General features: G+C 44.9%; 1 protein-coding gene across 8 annotated transcripts in view; it reads right to left on the bottom strand.

The window, feature by feature from the left end:
- Positions 1–19,904, bottom strand: part of KALRN (kalirin RhoGEF kinase) — a 459,777-nt gene that overhangs the window by 38,872 nt on the left and 401,001 nt on the right. For 5 of the 8 annotated variants that reach the window (XM_054277949.1, XM_054277951.1, XM_054277953.1 and 2 more), the window contains 6 exons: positions 11,601–11,884; positions 10,696–10,800; positions 7,251–7,346; positions 5,528–5,658; positions 1,495–1,561; positions 121–224 (listed from right to left, as the gene is read on the bottom strand). In XM_054277949.1, the coding sequence (XP_054133924.1) occupies positions 121–224; positions 1,495–1,561; positions 5,528–5,658; positions 7,251–7,346; positions 10,696–10,800; positions 11,601–11,884 (787 nt within the window). The remainder of the gene's footprint in view (positions 1–120; positions 225–1,494; positions 1,562–5,527; positions 5,659–7,250; positions 7,347–10,695; positions 10,801–11,600; positions 11,885–19,904) is intronic. The other 3 variants (XM_054277950.1, XM_054277952.1, XM_054277955.1) reach the window with 3 other exon arrangements.

Below are 19,904 nucleotides of genomic sequence, written 5' to 3'. Positions count from 1 at the left end.
TGCATTTTATCACCTTTCTAGCAAAACACCACTGGTATGGTCAGCCTTTGTGATCCCATCAGCTGCATGTGAAGATACTGCTGAGACACATCTTAAAGAGGAACTAAACCAAAAACTTACTCTTTGTGCCAGTCATAGATCTGGTGAATATTGCCAAATACAATCTTGTCTTTCCCTTTCATATCTTCAGAAACTCCTTTTTCTTCCATCCTCTTCATAAAGCCCTTTAGGATTAAGGATCACTGATTCAGCAAAGGACTCATTTGAAAGGGGAGCACAATTACACCCTTTTTCTTTTTTAAGAGTGTAAAGAAGCAGAAGTTTAACGCCAGGATTTTTTTACATTGAAAATGCTGAAAATATCTTCCATACAATTTCAAACCAGAAACCTAAGTAGATACTTTAAATTACACAGTTTGCTTAAAAGAAAACTTTAAATGATCTGTTTAGAATATCTGCAACACTTACACAAAACATTATTAGATGTAATTGAAGTGACGATTGCAGTTTTAAGATAAAAGTTAAAGTAGTTTGTCAAGCTCTTGGCTTCTCTGGTAAGAGGAAGAAATCAGACTCTGTAGAGTCTATAGACTGTACAGAGTTCTTCCATTCATCACCACGAGTATCTTGTGGGAGCACAAAGCCAAGCAGAAAGTTTAGAGTCACAAGAAGGATTCCTCACACCTCCTGAGAGTTTCTTTTGTAAGTCTTTGGAGCATGACAGCCCTGTCAGGTTTGCCAGTGGTGCATACATAACACAAATGTTTTCAAGTTTGGAAGCTGTTGAAAACCACTGTTAGACAGACTGATAATTCTCTCTGGACCAGTGAATGCCACTAGTGAATCACATGGCTCCAGTTCTGAGTTCTTGCTGGGGAAAAAACTGAACCCTGCACTGAGTTAGATGTGACAGGTGATCCCTAGGGATCAGCCAAATCTTTGCAAGTTAAAGCTTAAAAAAGAAGACTTGTTTTTAATGCAAAAACCCCTCAAACTCTCTTTTATTTCAGGCTTTTTTTGCAAAACAATAATCTACAGGACACACATGCACCTCAGCACAGTTCCAGGCCCAGCTTCTGGAAAGGTACTCAGACACAGGACCTAATTCCAGGTGCAAATTCAAGGAAAGTATGTGTTACCATTACCCAATATGATAGAAAGAAAAACATGAAATAAGTGGTAGGGTCATAAGTTAATTTTCCACCAATGTCTCCAAAGATGCATTACAGCAAAAAGAGTTTGTCACAAGTAGGGTAGCCAAGAAAAACCTTTGCACACTGGAATTGAACCTAAAATACAACATTTGCTAGATGGAAACAAAAATAGTTTCCAAAGGCATTTCTTCTTGTTTCTGTCAACATGAGAAGGGGACCATGGAAGCAGACTGCAAAATAAAGCAGTTTGTTTCTCCTGCTGTATTTTTTGTTGTCACTTGTCAGCATGGTGCTTTTTAGTGGGAAAACATTTTGCATAGCAGGGTTTGCTTCAGCTCACCTCCACAACGATTCCCAAGTCTTTGACGTAGTCTTTTTCAGTCTGCACCAGCTCATTTAGGACAAACCTAAATTAAAACAGAACACACAAGTATTTGACCATATTCCTTGATGTTACCATTTGCTCTTTTACCACATACAACCTCATCATAAAACCCCATCATCATCCAGATCACATAACACAAGTCACCCTTCACTCAGAGCTCAGTGGAATGTAACAGACAAAAACATCACATGTCAGCTCAGAGTAGTTTCAAATCTCTTAACCATTCTTCCCTGCTATCCCTCTTCCCCCCCATGTCCCAGGATGGTGCAAGAGCAGCAGCACAAACAGCTGCCAGTACCTTAAATTATCCCTCCCTGATCTCCTCTTCCCATCCCCTATGCAGCTCCCCTGAGAATGATGGACACGTGTCCTGACCCATTTTCCAGCAAGCTTTGCCCAAGATTCATCAATCAAGTATCAGTTTGGAAGTTTCAAACACTTGGAAAAGAATCCCCTCTCCTGTCATAGCTAAGAGCTTAATCTTTTGGAGCAGGTAATCTATGTGTGGGTGTCAAATGTTTTAACTCTGATTTCAGAGCTAATAACCCCAGGTAAGGGAGTCATCTGATGAAGGCCTGATGCATGCAAACAACAGCAAACTAAAAAAAGCCCCTCCTTTGTAACTCAAACTGACTAATCACATAATGTTCTTTTGAGGATAATTAAAAAAAGTTACAGCTTGCTGCAGACAGTTTGTCTCTCAATTATGCCAATACATAATTTGGCATATGACAAATAAACTCCATCTGTCCTCAAGTTTGGTATGGCAGTAACAAGGCTAACAAGACAGAGGAGTGCTTTCATGTATGATATTGCTCTGTCCACATCAAACACCAGACTGACCCACTTGAAGTGATAGGGCTGAGGGCTAACAGTGCTAAGATAAAGCCTGGAGAGAAAAAACCAACCAGACTGGCATTGCAAGGAGAGATTTAGTTATGAGAGGCTCCTGAGAAAATAAATCCTGCTCCTGCTTCGCTTGCAACGTGTCCCTTGCTCAGACAAAGCAGAGGCAACACTTTGGCCATGTGGCAGAAAAAAGTCAAACAGCTTCGTGTTGGTCTGAGAGCGAAATCCAGCCCCCTTGGCAGCAGGCAGGGCTGGCAGCAGCCACACCAGACCCTTGTGCTCCCTGGAGCACCGTGCCAAGTTGTGCCTGGGCAGCAAACACGTGTGAGGCAAGAGGCAAGAAGGCTGCTCTTTCCCAGAGCACATGGCCTGAGCAGCGTGTGCTGCACAGCCCCTCGGGCTGCCTGACCCACCGTGCCCCTGGGACAGGCTCCACAGTCCCCTCTGCCCCTGGACAGGCTCCACAGTCCCCTCTGCTCCTGGGACAGGCTCCACAGTCCCCTCTGCCCTGGGACAGGCTCCACAGTCCCCTCTGTCCCTGGGACAGGCTCCACAGTCCCCTCTGTCCCTGGGACAGGCTCCACAGTCCCCTCTGCCCCTGGACAGGCTCCACAGTCCCCTCTGCCCCTGGACAGGCTCCACAGTCCCCTCTGCCCTGGGACAGGCTCCACAGTCCCCTCTGCCCTGGGACAGGCTCCACAGTCCCCACTGCTCCTGGGACAGGCTCCACAGTCCCCTCTGCCCTGGGACAGGCTCCACAGTCCCCACTGCTCCTGGGACAGGCTCCACAGTCCCCTCTGGCCCTGGGACAGGCTCCACAGTCCCCTCTGTCCCTGGACAGGCTCCACAGTCCCCTCTGTCCCTGGACAGGATCCACAGTCCCCTCTGCCCAGAGAGGAAGGCCAGGAGGGGACCTTCCAGCTGGCACCACCTCTGTTTGCATTGCTCCCAACAGGCACAGAGGGAATGGGATCCACCTACAAGGTTACTGCAAGGATCACTTTGCCAAGTTCTGCTTTAAAAATGAAGCAGCAGGTACTTCTAGTATATAACACTGCAGGACATGCAGGCAGGTGTGTGCTTATTAAAAATCAGTGCAGCAACCTGGTTTCTGGTGAACAGACAAAACTTGCCATTTCACACCTCTACTATGATTCAGGGTCTGCACCTCCACCGCTTACTTTAAATTCAGCACCAGGGTTCTCTCTGCTCCTCTCTTCCTACCAAGCAGGAAAATCAGCCTTCTCTACTCATTCTCTGAAGCCTATCTGATGCAGCACCTTAGAGGTACTCCCAAATTTAAGGTTTCTAAGTTGCAAGTAGGCAAAAATTCAAGTTCATTTCTCTCCTGCTCTGATAACAGGGTGCAAGGGCAGGGAGCTATTTGCAAAGTGCCCTGGTCACCAGCAGGCATTGAGTACACAGCTGTATTTAAAATGACATGAACAGGATTTCTGACTGAGTCTGGATAGCTGGATATCTTGGAAACTCTGTATTAGGCCTATACTGAACAATGACACTCAATAAGACTATTGTCTTACTGCTCACAGAAATGCAGCAATCAGGCCTGATGGAATAAGGAGCTTCCTCACACCAGAGCTAACTGCTGGCATGGATGTGCTGCCAGGAACATTGCTGCCCATGCCTGTGCAAGAGTTCAGCTGCTGTTTTGTGGGGATTGGAGGGTCACAGCTCGAGCTGGGAGATCAGCTGCCTCACATGACTATGGAATTAAACCCAGCAAGCTGCAGGGACACAGAACACAGACACAAAGGAGCTGGAGGGGAGACAGATGTCTTGTGCTGAAAGCCACTAGCAGGTGCTCCTAAACATCCTGGTGGTTAGGAATTCTGGCAGCTACTAATTGCACGTAATAGGCTGCCAGTCCCCTGCCAGAAGCGTTCCTGTAGCTGAGCTGACAGTGGCAGAGGTCTCTGCACTAAAACTGCAACCTGCACTGAGCTGCCAGCCACCCAATTAATGAATTGCTACAGAGGAACTCCAGATCCTGCAATACTGAGGAGCTTCTAGGGAACAGCCATGGGCAGAGGTTCCCTGCAGAAGGCTGACAGCTGCCTTGTAGAAAACTTCTGCCATTGGAAACACATCCATGACTGTCATGTCCTTGTCTGCTGCTGGGAGTTGCTGCAGTCCTTCACTGTATCCCTTCTTTGGCTTCCTGCAACAAACTGCAGGAGCAAATGATGGCTTTCACAGACCTGTGACACTTTGCTCCTACTGCATCTTCTTCTCTTAACCACCTCCTTGCTCTCCCTGACTTGGCACCTCTCCCAAATGGGGTGCTCTTCTTCCACCTCTCACCACACTGCCATGAGAGCTGTATGGAACATCACTTTTCCCCTCAATCTACCATTTAATTAGATCATTGCAGTTACTGTTAGTGTAAGAGGTGATACAAAGAAAACAGCCACCTCAGCTTTCTTTCTTATAATTGTTGATCCTGTTGCTCCAATTCTCTGTGTTCTTCAGCTGAACACACATTTAAGAAATGCTTTAATCATTATAGGCTTTGAAGGAAAAATCATTATTTTTCTTAAATTTAGGGGGTGTACAGCTAATTTTAAAAAACAACTTTCATGAGCTGTCACCACTTCTTTTTTCTCTCATTACTATGAACATGAGGGTTTCCCAAATGGAACTTTCTTTGCAGTGGCGTGTTTCTACCATAGATGCATCTGAATCCTGTCCCTTCCTTTCCTAATAAAGAGGGAAAAATATCTCTTTCAAAAAGTCCTAGAGGGATTCTCTGTTCTTTTTCTCAAAGGTAGCTAATAAGGTCAACCACAAATCCCCGCTCTGAGAGCTGATTTCACCTCTGGCAATGCAGTAATTACCAATGCAAACATCTCAGTAATACCTGTTGAGCTCTTCGCAGACTTTTACATAAATAGATATTTGCTATCTGGTGTAAAAGCTGTACATTTTAGAATGATGATGAACTTCCTGTGTGTGGAAGTGCTTTTATGAAGTGTTTTTACATGTTAAGAAAAACAGGAATCAAGCAGAACACGGTTTTACTCAGTTCCACGGTCACTCACTGACTACAAAGTACTCCTGGAGTGCTGCTGTGTGTCCTCCTGGGGTACATATTTTGGAAAGAACCAGTAACACAACTTACATCCTGCCTCTCATTGCTTTGGCTTTTTGTTCCTCCTCAAGGTTTCGTGGGGGAGTTGAAGGCGTCATTCCTTCATTCAAGCAGCCAGTGGCATCTTTTAAGCCTCCTCGGTAAGATCCTCCTTCAAGGGTCTAAAAAAACCCCAAAGAACAATAGAATAAACATTCTCCTTGAACTTCAGCATCAGTATTCAAGTCAGTTCTGCAACCAACTCTACAAAGCATTCAGAAATAGTCTCCTGCAGAATTTCATAAAACACAACCAAACTAGTTTTAGGTTGATGTAGGATCCCACAAAAAAAAAGTGAAGCTGTCATCCTCTTGTTAGGAGGTGGAAAAAGATGTTCCAGTAGATCTGAGGAAAAAAACTTCTTCCAAGTTATTTCAAATCAACCTGGAAATATCCTGATGTCTCAATCAGGACCATTGTTAGGCTACATGTGGCTAAAAGAGCCTCTGCCAAAAGCTGAATGGGGGATTCTTGTAGTAAAATAAAATATGAAATAGATGGATACATAGTAAGGCTCCACAATAATTAAAGTTTGCCCCAAATCCCTTGAAAGTAGTTGTAATAGTCTAATAGACTGCATGTGGGGGAGAGAAAATAAAATATCACCAAAAAAATATGTCTGACCGGATTAATGAAATACTTTTTAGTTTGTTAGTCCCTCAATGGAATAAAACTATTTTAAGTGAATTTTCTGGGAATAGTCTTCTTGGTTTCCCATGCCACAAAGAGCTCCTTTACCACTCACGCCTTATCAAGCATGCTGTAAACACTGACTCTTTCACGTACCAACATCTCAAACTGAGAAAATACCAAAGTCTTCTGGAATGATTCACTAGGTAAAGATTCTTGCTCAGAGCTGCAGTAATTTAATGATCACTGTGGGGATTTTTAGATTTTTTTTACTCTCTTCATCATTCCAGTAGATGTAAAGAAATGAACCTTTGTAGGCTCATCATATCCCTGCTTGTTAATTATGTTGAACTTGTTCAGATAAAGCATTTAGCTAATTTTAGGGGTCCTGGTATATGTAGAAAAAGGTGTAGCTTTGATATTAACATTGTTGAACTGCACTGGGAAAACTTAAAAGGAGCCAAGATATGACAGAGGATTTACTCCTTGTCCACCAGACATGGGGATCAGACAGTGAGAACACACGATATGAAATTTCTGAACAAATTAATCCCAGAGCATTTTTATTGCTTATTCCACTCCCTGCAAGAAAGAGTTGACAAGGCAGATTAAAAGTGACACATGAATCTTTGTAAAATTAAAGAACAGCTGTGATACTTCAATCAGTTCTACTCTTTAGAGAGTCTTTTCATCGAAACCAGAACACCAAACAAATTCACATTGGGTAGTAAAACCCCTGTGCCTCAGAACACACTTAAAAACAAACAAAACATCCCACTGTGTAAAATATTTGAATACCAACAAGACCCCAGAAATTGTACAGTACAGCAGCTTATGCTCTGCAAAGCCCAGTCCAGAAGTGACTTTTGACCATGCAGTGCAGAGCCTGTGTGAGATGCAGGCCTCATCTCACAGGGGAGCAAAATATTGAACACTATTGGGAAGCAGAGCACACAGGGTTAATAAAAGCAGAGCAGATGAAGGTAGAAAGCAAGGAAACCAGAACAAGAGGTAGCCTTTAAAGCCCTTCCTTAGAGTCACATTGGGCCTGTTGTGCACACAGTTTTCACAACACTAAACTTACCAGCTTAGTTTTGACCAACTTTTCTATTGCACTGACAAGATCCGCAGCAGTTGGGACATCGGAGGAGCTCTGTCGAGCAGCTAGCAAAGAAGAGGACTGCAAGACAGCAGGTGGCAAAGGAAAAGCAAGTTAGCAGGATGAGAAGGGAGAAGGAAACCAGGTGGTCAGTGAAGAAGCTCCTGAGACAGGAGAAGGAACGTGGAAGGGGAGCTGGAGGGCGAGAGGGACGCATGCAGGCCAGGTGAGCGAGTGCTGCTGTGTCAGACAAGCATGGAATTGCCATCCACTTCTGGCTGCACATCTCCCTGCAGCAGCTCCAAGGCTGGAACCAGGGAACAGCATCAAAGAACTGAAGTTCATTTACAAACAGGTTACAATTCTCTTAAAGCTGGTTCCTCCTTCTAAGGCCATCTACGGTCTTACAGGCTCCAGAAAATTGATTTTCTTACTGCAAATATAAGAAATTACCCCCTCCCCCATACATGCATATTTGATAAAAGCAGTTAAGCACAAGGTACACATGGCATTTCAGGCAGTAAGGGAGGGAGGCAGGGGGGAACAAATCATCCCCCATCCTTTCCTCACAGATCAATTTCAAGTCCAAATGAACTTAAGATGACATCTTCCACTCAAGCAACTTCAGTCATCTAAAACTCTTCTGTACCCTCTCTGCAACCACTGGAGACAAAACATCCCTGCATGTCCCACCCCTCCAGAGTACCTGGCACAGGAGGGCAGAAAAACTCGGCTTTAGTTTAAGGTTTTTGCTGTACAATGCAAAATCACCCCTTTATTGCTGTCCCAAGAAACCTGTCTGAACACCCAAACCTACTTGATAGCTACAGGAATTGGGATTTATTAGCTCACCTGCATACACATTTCTTCTGAAGGCAACACAAGCCCTGACGAAAACTACAAGCCCTTGGACAACCTCCTTTTGTTGTCAGGCTGACACAGACAAAAGCATGGCTAAATTTTTATAAATTATGAAGAAGCTTATTCATTCCTCAGCTGCTTAATGAAAGCATTGTGGAGGGCAGCTATTTCAGTGAAGTCACTGTGCAGGTGCCAGCAAACACCCATCTGAGATTCAGCACTGCTGGGGAGGGAGATGGGGAAATGGGATGGCAGGAATTAGGCAGCTGGCCACCCTTTTTCAGCAGCCCTTTGGGGAGGCTGCTCCTGTTGAGTGACACATGCCCAGTACAAGCTAAAAAAAAAGCAAAGGAGATTAATCCTAACCAGAAGCCTTGTGACAGAACAGAAACATGAACACACTGCTACTCATCAAGTTGTCTTTCACAAATGATACATCTAATCAACAGTTCTAATTGCAACAACAACAAAAACTACAGGTAATCAGGCTGGTAATTGAGGAATTAGGCTGGTAATGAAGGAATCTCATACTAATGTAAAAACTCAGCCTGCCTGTTTCACCTGCAATGCAGACAGATGTGTCTAGGAAAAAAAAAGGCTGAAAAGAAGGACTTTGAAGAGATACTGGACAAGTACATTGATAATAAGTGCCAAACAGCCATTCTAGCAGGAGGAGTCCAATATTTGGAGGCATTAAACAGCTGTTGCTGTCACTTATTTTAGCTGAAATTGCTTAATATCTCTGAAAAGTAAATAACTACAGGATTCTGAAGGAAGCATGAAAATATTTGCTGCCTACAAGAATTCCAGGGTTAAATAAAACTTCTGTGATCGACAAGAGTCTGCCTTGAGTGGGGAAAATAGAAATACAGTATTTCTATTCTTCAGGAAGCAAATTATGAATTTCTAATATGAAAAGATCTCGCAATGTGTCTTTATGAGAGCCTCCAGGAGCAGTGAGGCACAATTGCTGCTGCCTGGCAGAGGGACTCAGGGAAAAGTGTCACCTCCCATCCATGCAGACATCTCCTACCTACCACAGCCACTTCCCCACACTGCTGCTGCTGGGCCAGCCTAAGCTCATGCCTGTATGCACAGAGGGAGGACATGAGCAGGACATTGTGCTCAAATTAACACCATTAAAGAGCTTTCAGCTCCAGCATGGCTCAAACTTTGCTAATATGGGGATTGTGTGCCAGGAAATTCAGGACTCTATGGGCTAAAGTTTTTTACCCTCTTGATAAAAGGTTGAATAGGGCAAGAAAAACAAGAGGAAAAAAAAGTAGTTTCAGATGCATCTTGCTCTATTTAATCTTCTGGTTTAGGAGTGGGTGAAGAAAAAGGATGCCAAAACACTCTGCAAAGCTCAGACATCTGAAGCAGAAAACAGCTTAGTTCCATGACATTTATGCTGTCAGAAACATATTGAAGAAATCCTGAAATCACATGGCATGTTGGACACCAAAAACAGTGACCCGAGCTGCAGCACTTCTGTTTTTCTTTAAAAAAAACCCACCAAAATAAAACCATCTCCCAAAAACCAAAACGCAAACAAAGCCCCAAACATTTAGCCAAACACCATGGGGAACAAGCCAGGAGCAATTGTGCTGGGCATGGATCCACCAGGGCTCTGCTCTGCCGACCTTTCCCCTCTGCCCCTCACCAGAGAGCCGTGAGCACACAGAGCGCTCCGAGGGCAGGAGTCCACAGCTCCAGCTGCTTCCTGCTGCTCCTGCTGCCACCACAGTGTCATAACATTTCCTGACAGATTAGCAGCAAGCCCCCAAATCCTTTACTCCATCACTCTGCTCCTTGAGTCCCAGAAATATTTACATCCTCCTCTCTCTGTATTTCCAAACTTCGGCTTGAACCTTCCCCAAGAACATTCTGGGTTGTTTTGGTTTTTCTTTCCTGACAATTTATTAATCTCCCCTATCCTTGCCTCTTTGCCTGCAGCAATTACAATCAGAGGACAGCAATACAGAAGTGGCAGTGCTAAAAACAGATGCCAGCAGGAAAGCAGGAAACTGAAAAACAGGAGGATGGTTTTCTACAAGGGAGATGACAGCACCAGGAAAGGGTGGGGGGACATGTACAGACAGAACTGGCTGTGAATGCAAACCACTGTCTCAGCCATATTCACAGGTTCTCACCCTGAGTCCAGCACAGGACTCTGCAAGTGACAGAGCCAGTTACCACAGCAAATCCTGACTTAATGTCAGAGAACTACCATGGTGCCACCAAACACCATTTCCAATGCTACAGCCAGACACCAGCAGCACCTTTCAAACAGACGCAGCAAACACACATTGTCCATCTGAAGGGAGTTTCTGACCACACACAGCACAGCATACCATTGACTTGCCGTGAAACCAGGGCTAAATTGCTTATCTAGCACTGTTTGTAAATTCACTTGGAAAAAGATATTAGATTATGATTTGTACACAGGAGACTCTTACAGCCACAAGTCTAGGCCCTTGATACCAGGAGACCACTAGGAAACCACTGTGATATAGCTATGCAAGAAATGCACTCAAACAGAATAATTGTATAGTAAGGGAGGCCTTACCATATCATCTTGGGTCGGATCATTGTCAAAAATCTTCATGGGAGGAGGAAGAGGAGTATGAGACTCTTCATCTGCTTCATCTTCTCCCCAGCCTTTCTTGCTCTTCTGAAGAAAAGTTAAATGCAATTAGAAACAGGAACAGGATCCTTTTATCTTTTCAGTTCAATATTGTGTTGGATGGAGGGAATTACAGGTAATGGAAGAGAAGCAGTAAAGACATAAGGTTTTGCTGGTTAATCCTGGTGCATTCTAAGGCTTACAGAAATACAGTTTATAGGTCATTCATACAGCTAAGGCAACTACATCTGTCAGTGTGCTGACAGAATAGTAGTTTTTTCATTTAAATAAAAACTGTTTAATGTACATTTTTAAAAATGTGTTCCTCTTCTTTGAGTTCAGTTAGTACCTTCTGCATTTTTGGCTTTTAATTCCTCATTCACTTTATCAGGAAAGTGCCATTCTGGTAGAGAACATGCCTGCAGAAAAACTGCAGGTACAGATACACAGCAGATTTAAGAGAAACATGGCTATTTCTTGGAGTATTTTCTTTCATTAAGGAATTACACTGCCACGGTAGCATAAAGGTGATATGAACCTCAGCAAAAAGTGATAACAGCAGCTCAAGAATGACTTCATTTCTGTCCACAGCAGCTTTCTAATAGGCTATTAAAAAACTTAATCAAAGGACAATAATATATGCAAACTGTGAAGCACTATTCCTTATAAATTCCATTGCTCTTCGGATCATAAAGGTGTTTGCAGCAATGCAATTTTATGTATGATTTTATGTATGATTCGCTGTTCCCTCCGGACCCTAAGGGAACTGCATTTACTCCAGCATGACTCACAGCCCACGGAGGAGATGGTATTTCCCGTAACAAACACCAGCAAACACCGGCACACACCTCATCTGCGCTGTCTCCCTGAGGAGTGGTTTCATCTCCAGGCTTTGGCGAGCCAAGGTCAAAGCTCTTCCTGCCATCCCGCACCTTCTTCTGCTTCTTGATGTGGCTCTCGGTCTTGCCGCTGTTCAGGCGGCGCACGGGGCTGGTCAACCATTTCTTCAGGGTGTTGGTCGAGCGCTTGGGGCCCGGAGAGCTCTGGATGGAGTTGAGGGATGGCTGAGGCTGTAGGTTGGCCACGGAGTCAGACTTGCCCCCGTTGTCGTTGGCAGAGACCGAGTATGCGTCTGCAAGGAGACGGCGCAGGTGAGACCTCATCCCAGCACCCCTCTGCTGCCCCGGCACCCAGCACCACAGCACTGCCTGCTTTGGGGAGAGGCTTACTGACCTATGGACTTTATGCAAACTTTATTGCACACCAGAGAGAGGAATATGCCCTGCAATGGGCATTTCCCACAACCTCACACGCCTCTCCCATTTCCTACCACGCTATCTGTCCTTATGAAAGATCGCAGACAGCGGAAGTTTTTATATGTAGGGTTTTATTCAGGTTTTTTTATGGAAGCCTGATTTTCATGCTAAGTGCTGAATTTCTCAGCTTCTTCCCACAATTTCATTGTGAATTGCTAGGAAGAAAATAAGCACAAAAAAGGAGACCTACTACAGGAGACCTGACAGCCACCAACACATTGTCAGGTTCCGTAATTGTTTCTCAGCTGTTTCCCGACCCCAATGACATGATTTAGTTAGACTACTTATTAACTTTGAAGCACCTTAAAATTATCTCCTTTGCCTTTGAAAGCAATCTGTCAGAAGTGTTCACAAATTCGCTAGAACTAAGAAACTGGAATGAACAATTACAAAAGATGACAAACTGTTCAAACCAAAGAAAACTCTCAATAAGGTTTAAAATTAAAAACTAGTTTCATTATACAGAAGCAGGAGGTTCTGCTGAACTGCATCCAACCTCAGTTACTGATACACATGTTCAGACTGGCACCTTAGAAAGGGCTGCAACCTTCCTTACTCCCCCTAGATGCAACAGACCAAAGATGTGCCAATGTCAGTAAGGCTTTAAAACCAAAACAAACAAGTTGCTCAAAGATTTCCCAATTGCCCTTCAGGAATAAGTGCTCTGCTTTCAACTTTCTGAAACCATGTTAAGGCAACTCCCTCCCCTCCCTATCAGGGTCTGAGATGTTTTATCCCACACAGTTGAAGATGAAGGTTTTTTTACAAAATTCAGAAACTGTCACACTCCTATAAAAAACATCTCAGGCTGTACATCAGAAAAGAGCCAACCGATGTGATTAAACATTTTTACATTGTTATCTCTGAATCTTTTATCTGTCCCAGCAGAAACCAAAAACCTAAGTTACAACACGTGAAGATAGACTGCTGCACCCAGATATTCTCAGTTCAGCAATAAATACCACTAGAGACGCTGGGTTGTACACATACTGAGGGAGAGCTACTCGTGCAGAGAATCACTGCCTCTATTGTTTTAGAAGCCAGTTCCTGCTACCTGCATGAGGAGATCACATCCCCTCTGGGCAGAGCTGCTGCTTGCAGCCCTCTGTGCATGGAGCAGAGATTGCATCCTGCCTTGCCTGCCATCTTGCACAATGCAGACCAGGAGAGTCAGAATGTTTACAGCCATACACAGCATCAGTCAGAAGCTGAACCAGTAAGTTATTACATACCTGAGGTCAAAGGTTAAATTTTAGAACATACAGAAATAATTTTAACAAGCTAGAGAAAAATCAAAGTTCACTTCCCAGACAAGAAGAAAATCTCAATCATCTGTTTTTTGACAAAAGGACTGAGTGCAAGAGGAACTGAGAGGAGGACAGGTTCCAGGTGGAGCTGGTCCCAGGTGGAGCTGCTGGGGATTTTCTGGCATTCCTCTGTAAGGGCAAAGTAGCAGTCTTATCTCCAAAAGGCCTGGGGTTTAGCCAGCTCCTGCTGATGTTATTTCATGTACATGAAGTAGTGCTAAATCAACGAGTGACAGATAATGTTTGTCAGGGGCCAGCTTATCTTCCACTCAATAGCTCTGGATAGCTCTCCCTGCAGGCTCCACGTGATGCTCTGCGAGTTTATCAGTGCCCTTGCGTCAGCAAAATGCAGAGTTTCACCATGGTGGGTTTGATTTTCCAAGTGCCCTCGTGGCCCTGGCAGTGCTGAAAGCCCCACAGGCAGTGGGGGAAGCTGGAAGGTTCTTGGCCAAGGGACTTTGCTTGGTGCCCTCAGGTGCCCATGCTCCTACTGCTGCTGCAGGAGGATGAACTTTGGGAATTGCTGCAGCAAAGGGAGCTGGGCTGCAGCCAGAAGAAGAAACTCTGTTTCTGGCTGCTACTCCAGGGATGATCTGGGGTGAGAAGCTCTATCAGAGACTTGCTGCCTTTGCTGGGGACTGGGCTCAGCAGGAGGTAGAGGAGAACCAAGGATGAGCTGATCTCATCACATCTCAGCTGATGTAGAGAGGTTTTCACTACACCTTGTAAGTAACACAGTCCCACCACCACCTCCAGTCCACAGCAACTGGACTTAAAGTTAGCTTCCCTTTAACTTTTGGTAAGAGAAGGGAGGCTAATGAAGCCTGAGACAACCCCAAGGGTTTGTTACTGAGATGCCATCCTCAGTCCAGCGGGCTCAAGGCAGGGCCAAGTCCAGGAACCCTGATGCCTGTGAAGGGGCAGGGACCTCTCTTCCCAGAGGGAAACACTCCAGGTTTTACCAGCAGGGTCAGGCCCCAGCCTTGCTGCCTCCCTCTCCTTTGCCCAGCAGCACAGCGACAGCTGGGGCACAGACAGACACACAGCATGGCACTGCCATGGCACTCTGCTCAGTGTCCTGGGGAAGTGATGGTCAGTAATCCTGTCACTCCCAGGAAGGCAGCACATCGGCAGAACCAGTCCCAGTCCCAAGCTGGCCCACAGCCCACCCTGCCTGCTTATAATGATTTTGACACCCAGAGCCACGAACCCTCTGCAGACTGAACATCAGAGCTTCAGAGCCACCAGCCATAACAAAAGCCAACCCACAGTTTTCCAGAGGGAGGCTGTTAACACTGTCCAATGATCCCACCTGAAAAGGCTCTGGATTTTCCCACTCAAGGTCATGCCTTTGGTGATGAAAAAGGCTGTTTACTAAAGGGTTACTGCATACTGGTCGTGCCATAAAACCCTGTCAGATGTGAAGTCCCCTTCTTTCTCCTTGTTTGCTGGACTGCCCTGGCTGAGCACAGTAAGGCATCTGGGACAGAGCCCACACTTTGCCTGGCCCATGCAACCCAAGACTGGAAACATGGCCTTATTTTACCTGGTAAGGCAGTCTCTGCTGGCTGAGGAACAGGCAGGGAGGTGGGAGAGAAAGGCTGGCATGAATTCCCCTTCTCCCCAACCACCATGAGAGCCCTTCGATGTTGGGTGACTTATCTTTGTCCACACCCTACACTGGTACAAAGTATTTCCATCTCACCATCCCAATTCCTACTGCTACCAAACATGCCACGCCAAAAATCCACATACAATCCTCATAACCTTTTTTTCCTTTTTCAAAGGAACTGCAAATTTGGGTACATTTGTGAGCAAGTCACATTTGCAGTTTGCCAGCCCTGCTGAGAACGATCTCCTTTGCACATAAAGCAGGTTACATCAACATGGTTGCAGAGGCAGGACTGGAGCTCAAGGAAGTGCAGAGCTCACAAAAGGAGAGAAAGAAACAAGAAACACGAAAAAAAAAATCTGCCAGGAAAGACCTTGCAGACAACCTCCTGAGCCACGTGAGCTCTGCTCTGCGGCACACATGGCTACAAACACACTAATCATGACACTCGATACTGGCCAGAGACCCAGACACCAGGTGGATCGAGCGGAAGAGGAGGACACGTTACCGTGCTCCTCTTGCAAAGCACTAGCACACATGTGCTTTGCAAACTGCATTAGCAGAGCTCTTTGGAGACAGTTAAAGAAAAGCCAGAGAGCTTTTGGGAAAGATGCAGCAGCTCAGTGCATGATACGCGAGGCGGCTGCTGCCGCCCGCGAGCACCAGCGGAGCAGCGGCTGCCCCGCACTGCAGCATGAGGAGCTTCCTCCCACCAATGTCCCAGGACACACGTCTAAAAAAAGGTATTTGGTGAAGCAAAAAGGGTGTAGGGAGGTCAGCAGACTTGTGTGGCTAGATTGATTTCCTGGCCAAACCATTCATTCAGACAGAAGAAATGATGGTTTCCAAAACACTCCTAAGACAAACCTCCAAGAAACTTCTGGCAAGAGGACTGTGAGAGATACTCAGCCAGACCAAAGGGCTTTAACATTCAGAGCTTCTGCAGTGCTGCAGCCATGAAATGTTTGTTGTTGTTGGTCAAATGAACAGACATCTGTAAAAGCACAGCTCTTATACTTGAAAAATAGAAGGTTCCAGTTCTGTGCACCCTCGGGTGAAAAGAAAAATAAAAGTCTCACAGACCTGGTTTTAGAGGCACAGTAATACTCTCATTTAAGCCAGTAGGAATTTCTGTTGGAACATAAATACAAGGCATTTTTTTTTTACCTCCCTGTTCCCCAGAGCCCACATGGGAAGCAGGTTTGTCTGATCAGGCTCAGGCAGCACCAGACTCCTTTGCAGGACCTCAGATCTCTAACAGGGAAAGGAGAAGGCTTCTCAGAGCAACTCAGAAGAAAATATCAGTCTATGCTATTTGATACATAATGATGACAGCTCATAAAGGATAGGAAAGAAATATCCATAACCAGAAGATAATACAGAATATAGCCATAAAAATAGGGGACTGGAGCAGGGCACAGTCTTGCTTTAAGTGAGGTAAATCCTTTTCTGATTTATCTATGGCTCCATTTACATCCCAGAAAAACAGCCTGAGAGAAAAGGATTTTTCCACAAAAGTCAAAGAAAATGAGCCAAAATGGGAACTCTGAAGTCCTACTAACATGTGCATTTAAATCAACAAATTTTATTTTACAGAGTTAATGCCACTTGTGAATGAAAGCCAATAATGACAATCTGATTGATGAACACATAAATCAGCTCTGCTGTGCTAAATAGAGCCCATTTTCTACATTCAGTGGTTTCTGTCACCACTTTTGACAAAGACAGAATTTAATCAGATGTGGGTAAAAGACTAACTCAGTCTATACTCGAGTAAATTTCCTAAAGAATGGGAATCTCCATCCCAAAATATCTTGACAGCAGGAATCATCTAGACTCATCCTGTGCACAAACAAAGCCTGTGTGTTAGTATTTCACACTACACAAAAAGAACCATCTAAACCATCAAAATTCACCTTCTCCTGCCCTCTCCAGGAGCACCTCCATGATCATCCAGGCTGCAGGCTCCAGTTCACAGTACTCAGCCCCTTGAAGCTTTACACTCTCCCTTGAGAAATGCTGCTTTGAGAGTGCCCTTGGATGTGCCCAAGAGATTTGGGACTAAAGCTCTACCTGATGGATGCAAAGATGGCAGAATGAGGCATGAACACTGCTCCTTTGGTCTCCTCTGTGTTTTTGTATTGAATGTCCAAAACACGCTCAGTGAAACATTTTTATTGGCACGAGTCAGGGTTACAAAACTTTGTGGCTTAGGCAGATGACAGTACTGGTCCTGGTTTTAGTGTTAGAGCCCATTCTGCCTGTAAAACCTGGCATGGATTTGCAGAAGTTTGGGAGGCAACAGCATTTGGATAATATAAAGTCACTTTACAGCTATTCCTTTTGTAAAAACACTAGGGGTTAACAGTGTAAATAATGTATCTTGCAACTTCTAATGTCAACAGATAAGTTGCCTCCTAAGACATATCCTCTGAAAAAGGCTCCAGTGAAGAATATAAGTGAACACAATCAAATTTTCAGTGGCCATGTCAGACAAAGACAGAGGACAACTGGCTTGAAAAGCCCTTTAGATTAGAAGTACATTAAACTTTCACAATGGAATTGCAAAACGTGCCCTGGAGACTTCCATCCTCTCCCAGCTCTGCTCAGCAGCTCCACACGTGTCCAACCACAGACCTGCCCTGTGCTCCAGCTCCAGCTAAAAATGAGATGGGACCATGCAGGAAAGAACTTCACACCAGAAGCTACAGACACGTTCAAACTACGCCACTGAAATCTAAATGCAGATGTTGTTCAGAGATTCAAATGCTCTCCCTAAATTCATAACCTCCTGGAAATGAGCAAATTGAAAAGGCTCAATTGAATTTTCTGTTTATCATTTGAAGCTTCAAGCTGGAAGTAGCATCAAAAGGTACAAATCAATCTGGCAGGACTCTCACAACTCCACTTACATGGATGAAATTACTTCTGTCCAAACTCAAGAATAATGGTATGGAGTTAAATATTTTATAAAAAAAGTTTCTAGTCCAATAGAGGAAGCAGCAGACATATTGGACAAACTTTCTGATCACTGTAATGTAAAACCTCAGAATCTGACTTACTGTTTCATTGCCAAGCATGCAAACATGACTAACTTCCAAAGAACAGGGGAAAAAACGGACTAGAATCTAAATTATTCACACACACTGTTTTGCTATTGAATAGCTCTTATTTCTTGGAAATATGTAAGAAAAGCTGCTTTGAGATAGAGAATGACCTGCAGAATTCCCTTTAATAACGACCCTGCAAAGCAGGGAATGCTCCAGAGGAATTTTGCGTATGGGTTTTGTCTTTGGGAAACAGTCACCAACCTGTTGGCTTCAGTATTCAGCTTTCTGATCATTATTTCAGGTTGAAACCTAATGTGAGGAAAACAAGCACTCACCCAGCTGGGGTGAGTAAACACTGTCACTTGGAAGCACTCATTTCTGAGGCAGGCAGCAGCTTCATCTGCCGCTCTCGGCAGTCAAGGAGCTGGGCAGGCTGTGCCCAAGGGCGCTGCAGAGCGGGACACACCCCCTAGGAGCCTCTCTCTTTCCATTAACTACAGAGGGAGCCCGAGCAAATTATACCCTCAGCTAAATTTAGTTATTGTGAGTCCCCTTCCCACATCTGAGCACGTTTCATACCAGGCCGATCTCGCAGCAGGGAATGATTAGCTGAAGTTAAGCATCTGTCAATTCACTTTAATGAGCAATAACTCGTGGCAACCTGCCATTAGCTTCAGTTGAATAGCTTTTATTTTTAGCTGGTGTTGCTCAGATGCAGCGTCCATCCAACATGTGCTGGGAAAGCTGACATCCCAAAGTAGTCTCCAGGTCTTCGTTGTGCCAGTCGGAGTGTCAGGGCTCAAGAGCTGCAGCTCCTGGAGGTCAGAGAAAAGTCACTGCAGTTCTGGGAAAGTTTCAAAGGGTGAGATAAAACCAAAAGCCTGGAGAAACAGCACAGAGGCGCATGGTCCCCAGAGACCTTGCAAGAAAAGTTACTGAAATCCTGAGAGCGTGCTGAATGAGTGAGCTGGGTCTCCAGGGACAGAAACAGCACAAGGGGAAGGCACAGAGAGAGAGAGAGAGAGAGAGCCTGCTGAAATAAAGCATGACTTCAGTACTGTCCAAGAGCGCCCAGTGAGAGGAACAAATGCACAAGTTCTCTATTGTATCTGCTGCTTCATGTGGATCTAGGCTTTTATCAGAGGTGACCATAGGGAGAGCAAGGGAAAAGAGCAAGATGAGTCCTCAGGTGAATATAGGGCAGGGTCTCGTTCCCTCTAGAAAGGAAACTCAGTTTAACTCAGGAGCTGCTGCTGAAGCAGAAGGCTAAACATGAAGGCAGAACATGTGTTTGTGCCTCCAAAGAGACCCTCAGGAAAGTGTTCAACTCAGCCCCACGGCACCAAGTGCTTGGAGAGCAGCTGGAACACCTGAGTTCCTTCCCTCTGAGTGCTCTGCTCCGGAATGGGTTTCCACAGAACAGCTTAAAACTGTTATGGGTATCTACAACTTCTCTGGCTGCAGGTTTGAGTCTTTTTGTCTCCATGTACCAGCCTAATTCTTCCTGCTTCAGAGTCCCATCTGAGCCCCCACATAAGCTGCTGTGAATTCATAATAAAAATAATAAGAGGACAAATATTCAGAGTGAATCCACCAACCTGCTGGTGAGATACTCCTAGCCAGCTCCTACCCTGAAACACTGTGAGACATGAGGCAAGGCAGGGCAGTAACAGACCTTCAGGGGAACCTTGAAGCAACATCTTTCTAGAACACGTTTTTACTGCACAAAAAGGCATGGAAAAGCTCAGAAATAGAGCAGTTGCTCCACACAGCAGAGTTGGAGGCCAGATGCAGCATATGTGTGCACTTGATTTCATTCACCCAATCCCCTGCCTCAAGTTTGTGCCCAGCACAGGTCCCAGGCCAG

Source organism: Melozone crissalis, unplaced genomic scaffold, assembly GCF_028551555.1.
Source record: "Melozone crissalis strain CALT ecotype California unplaced genomic scaffold, PUWL_Pcris_2 ptg000023l_1, whole genome shotgun sequence".
NCBI lineage: Eukaryota > Metazoa > Chordata > Aves > Passeriformes > Passerellidae > Melozone > Melozone crissalis.
Note: the sequence above shows the minus strand (reverse complement) of the source record. Positions and strands in the feature narration are given on the sequence as shown.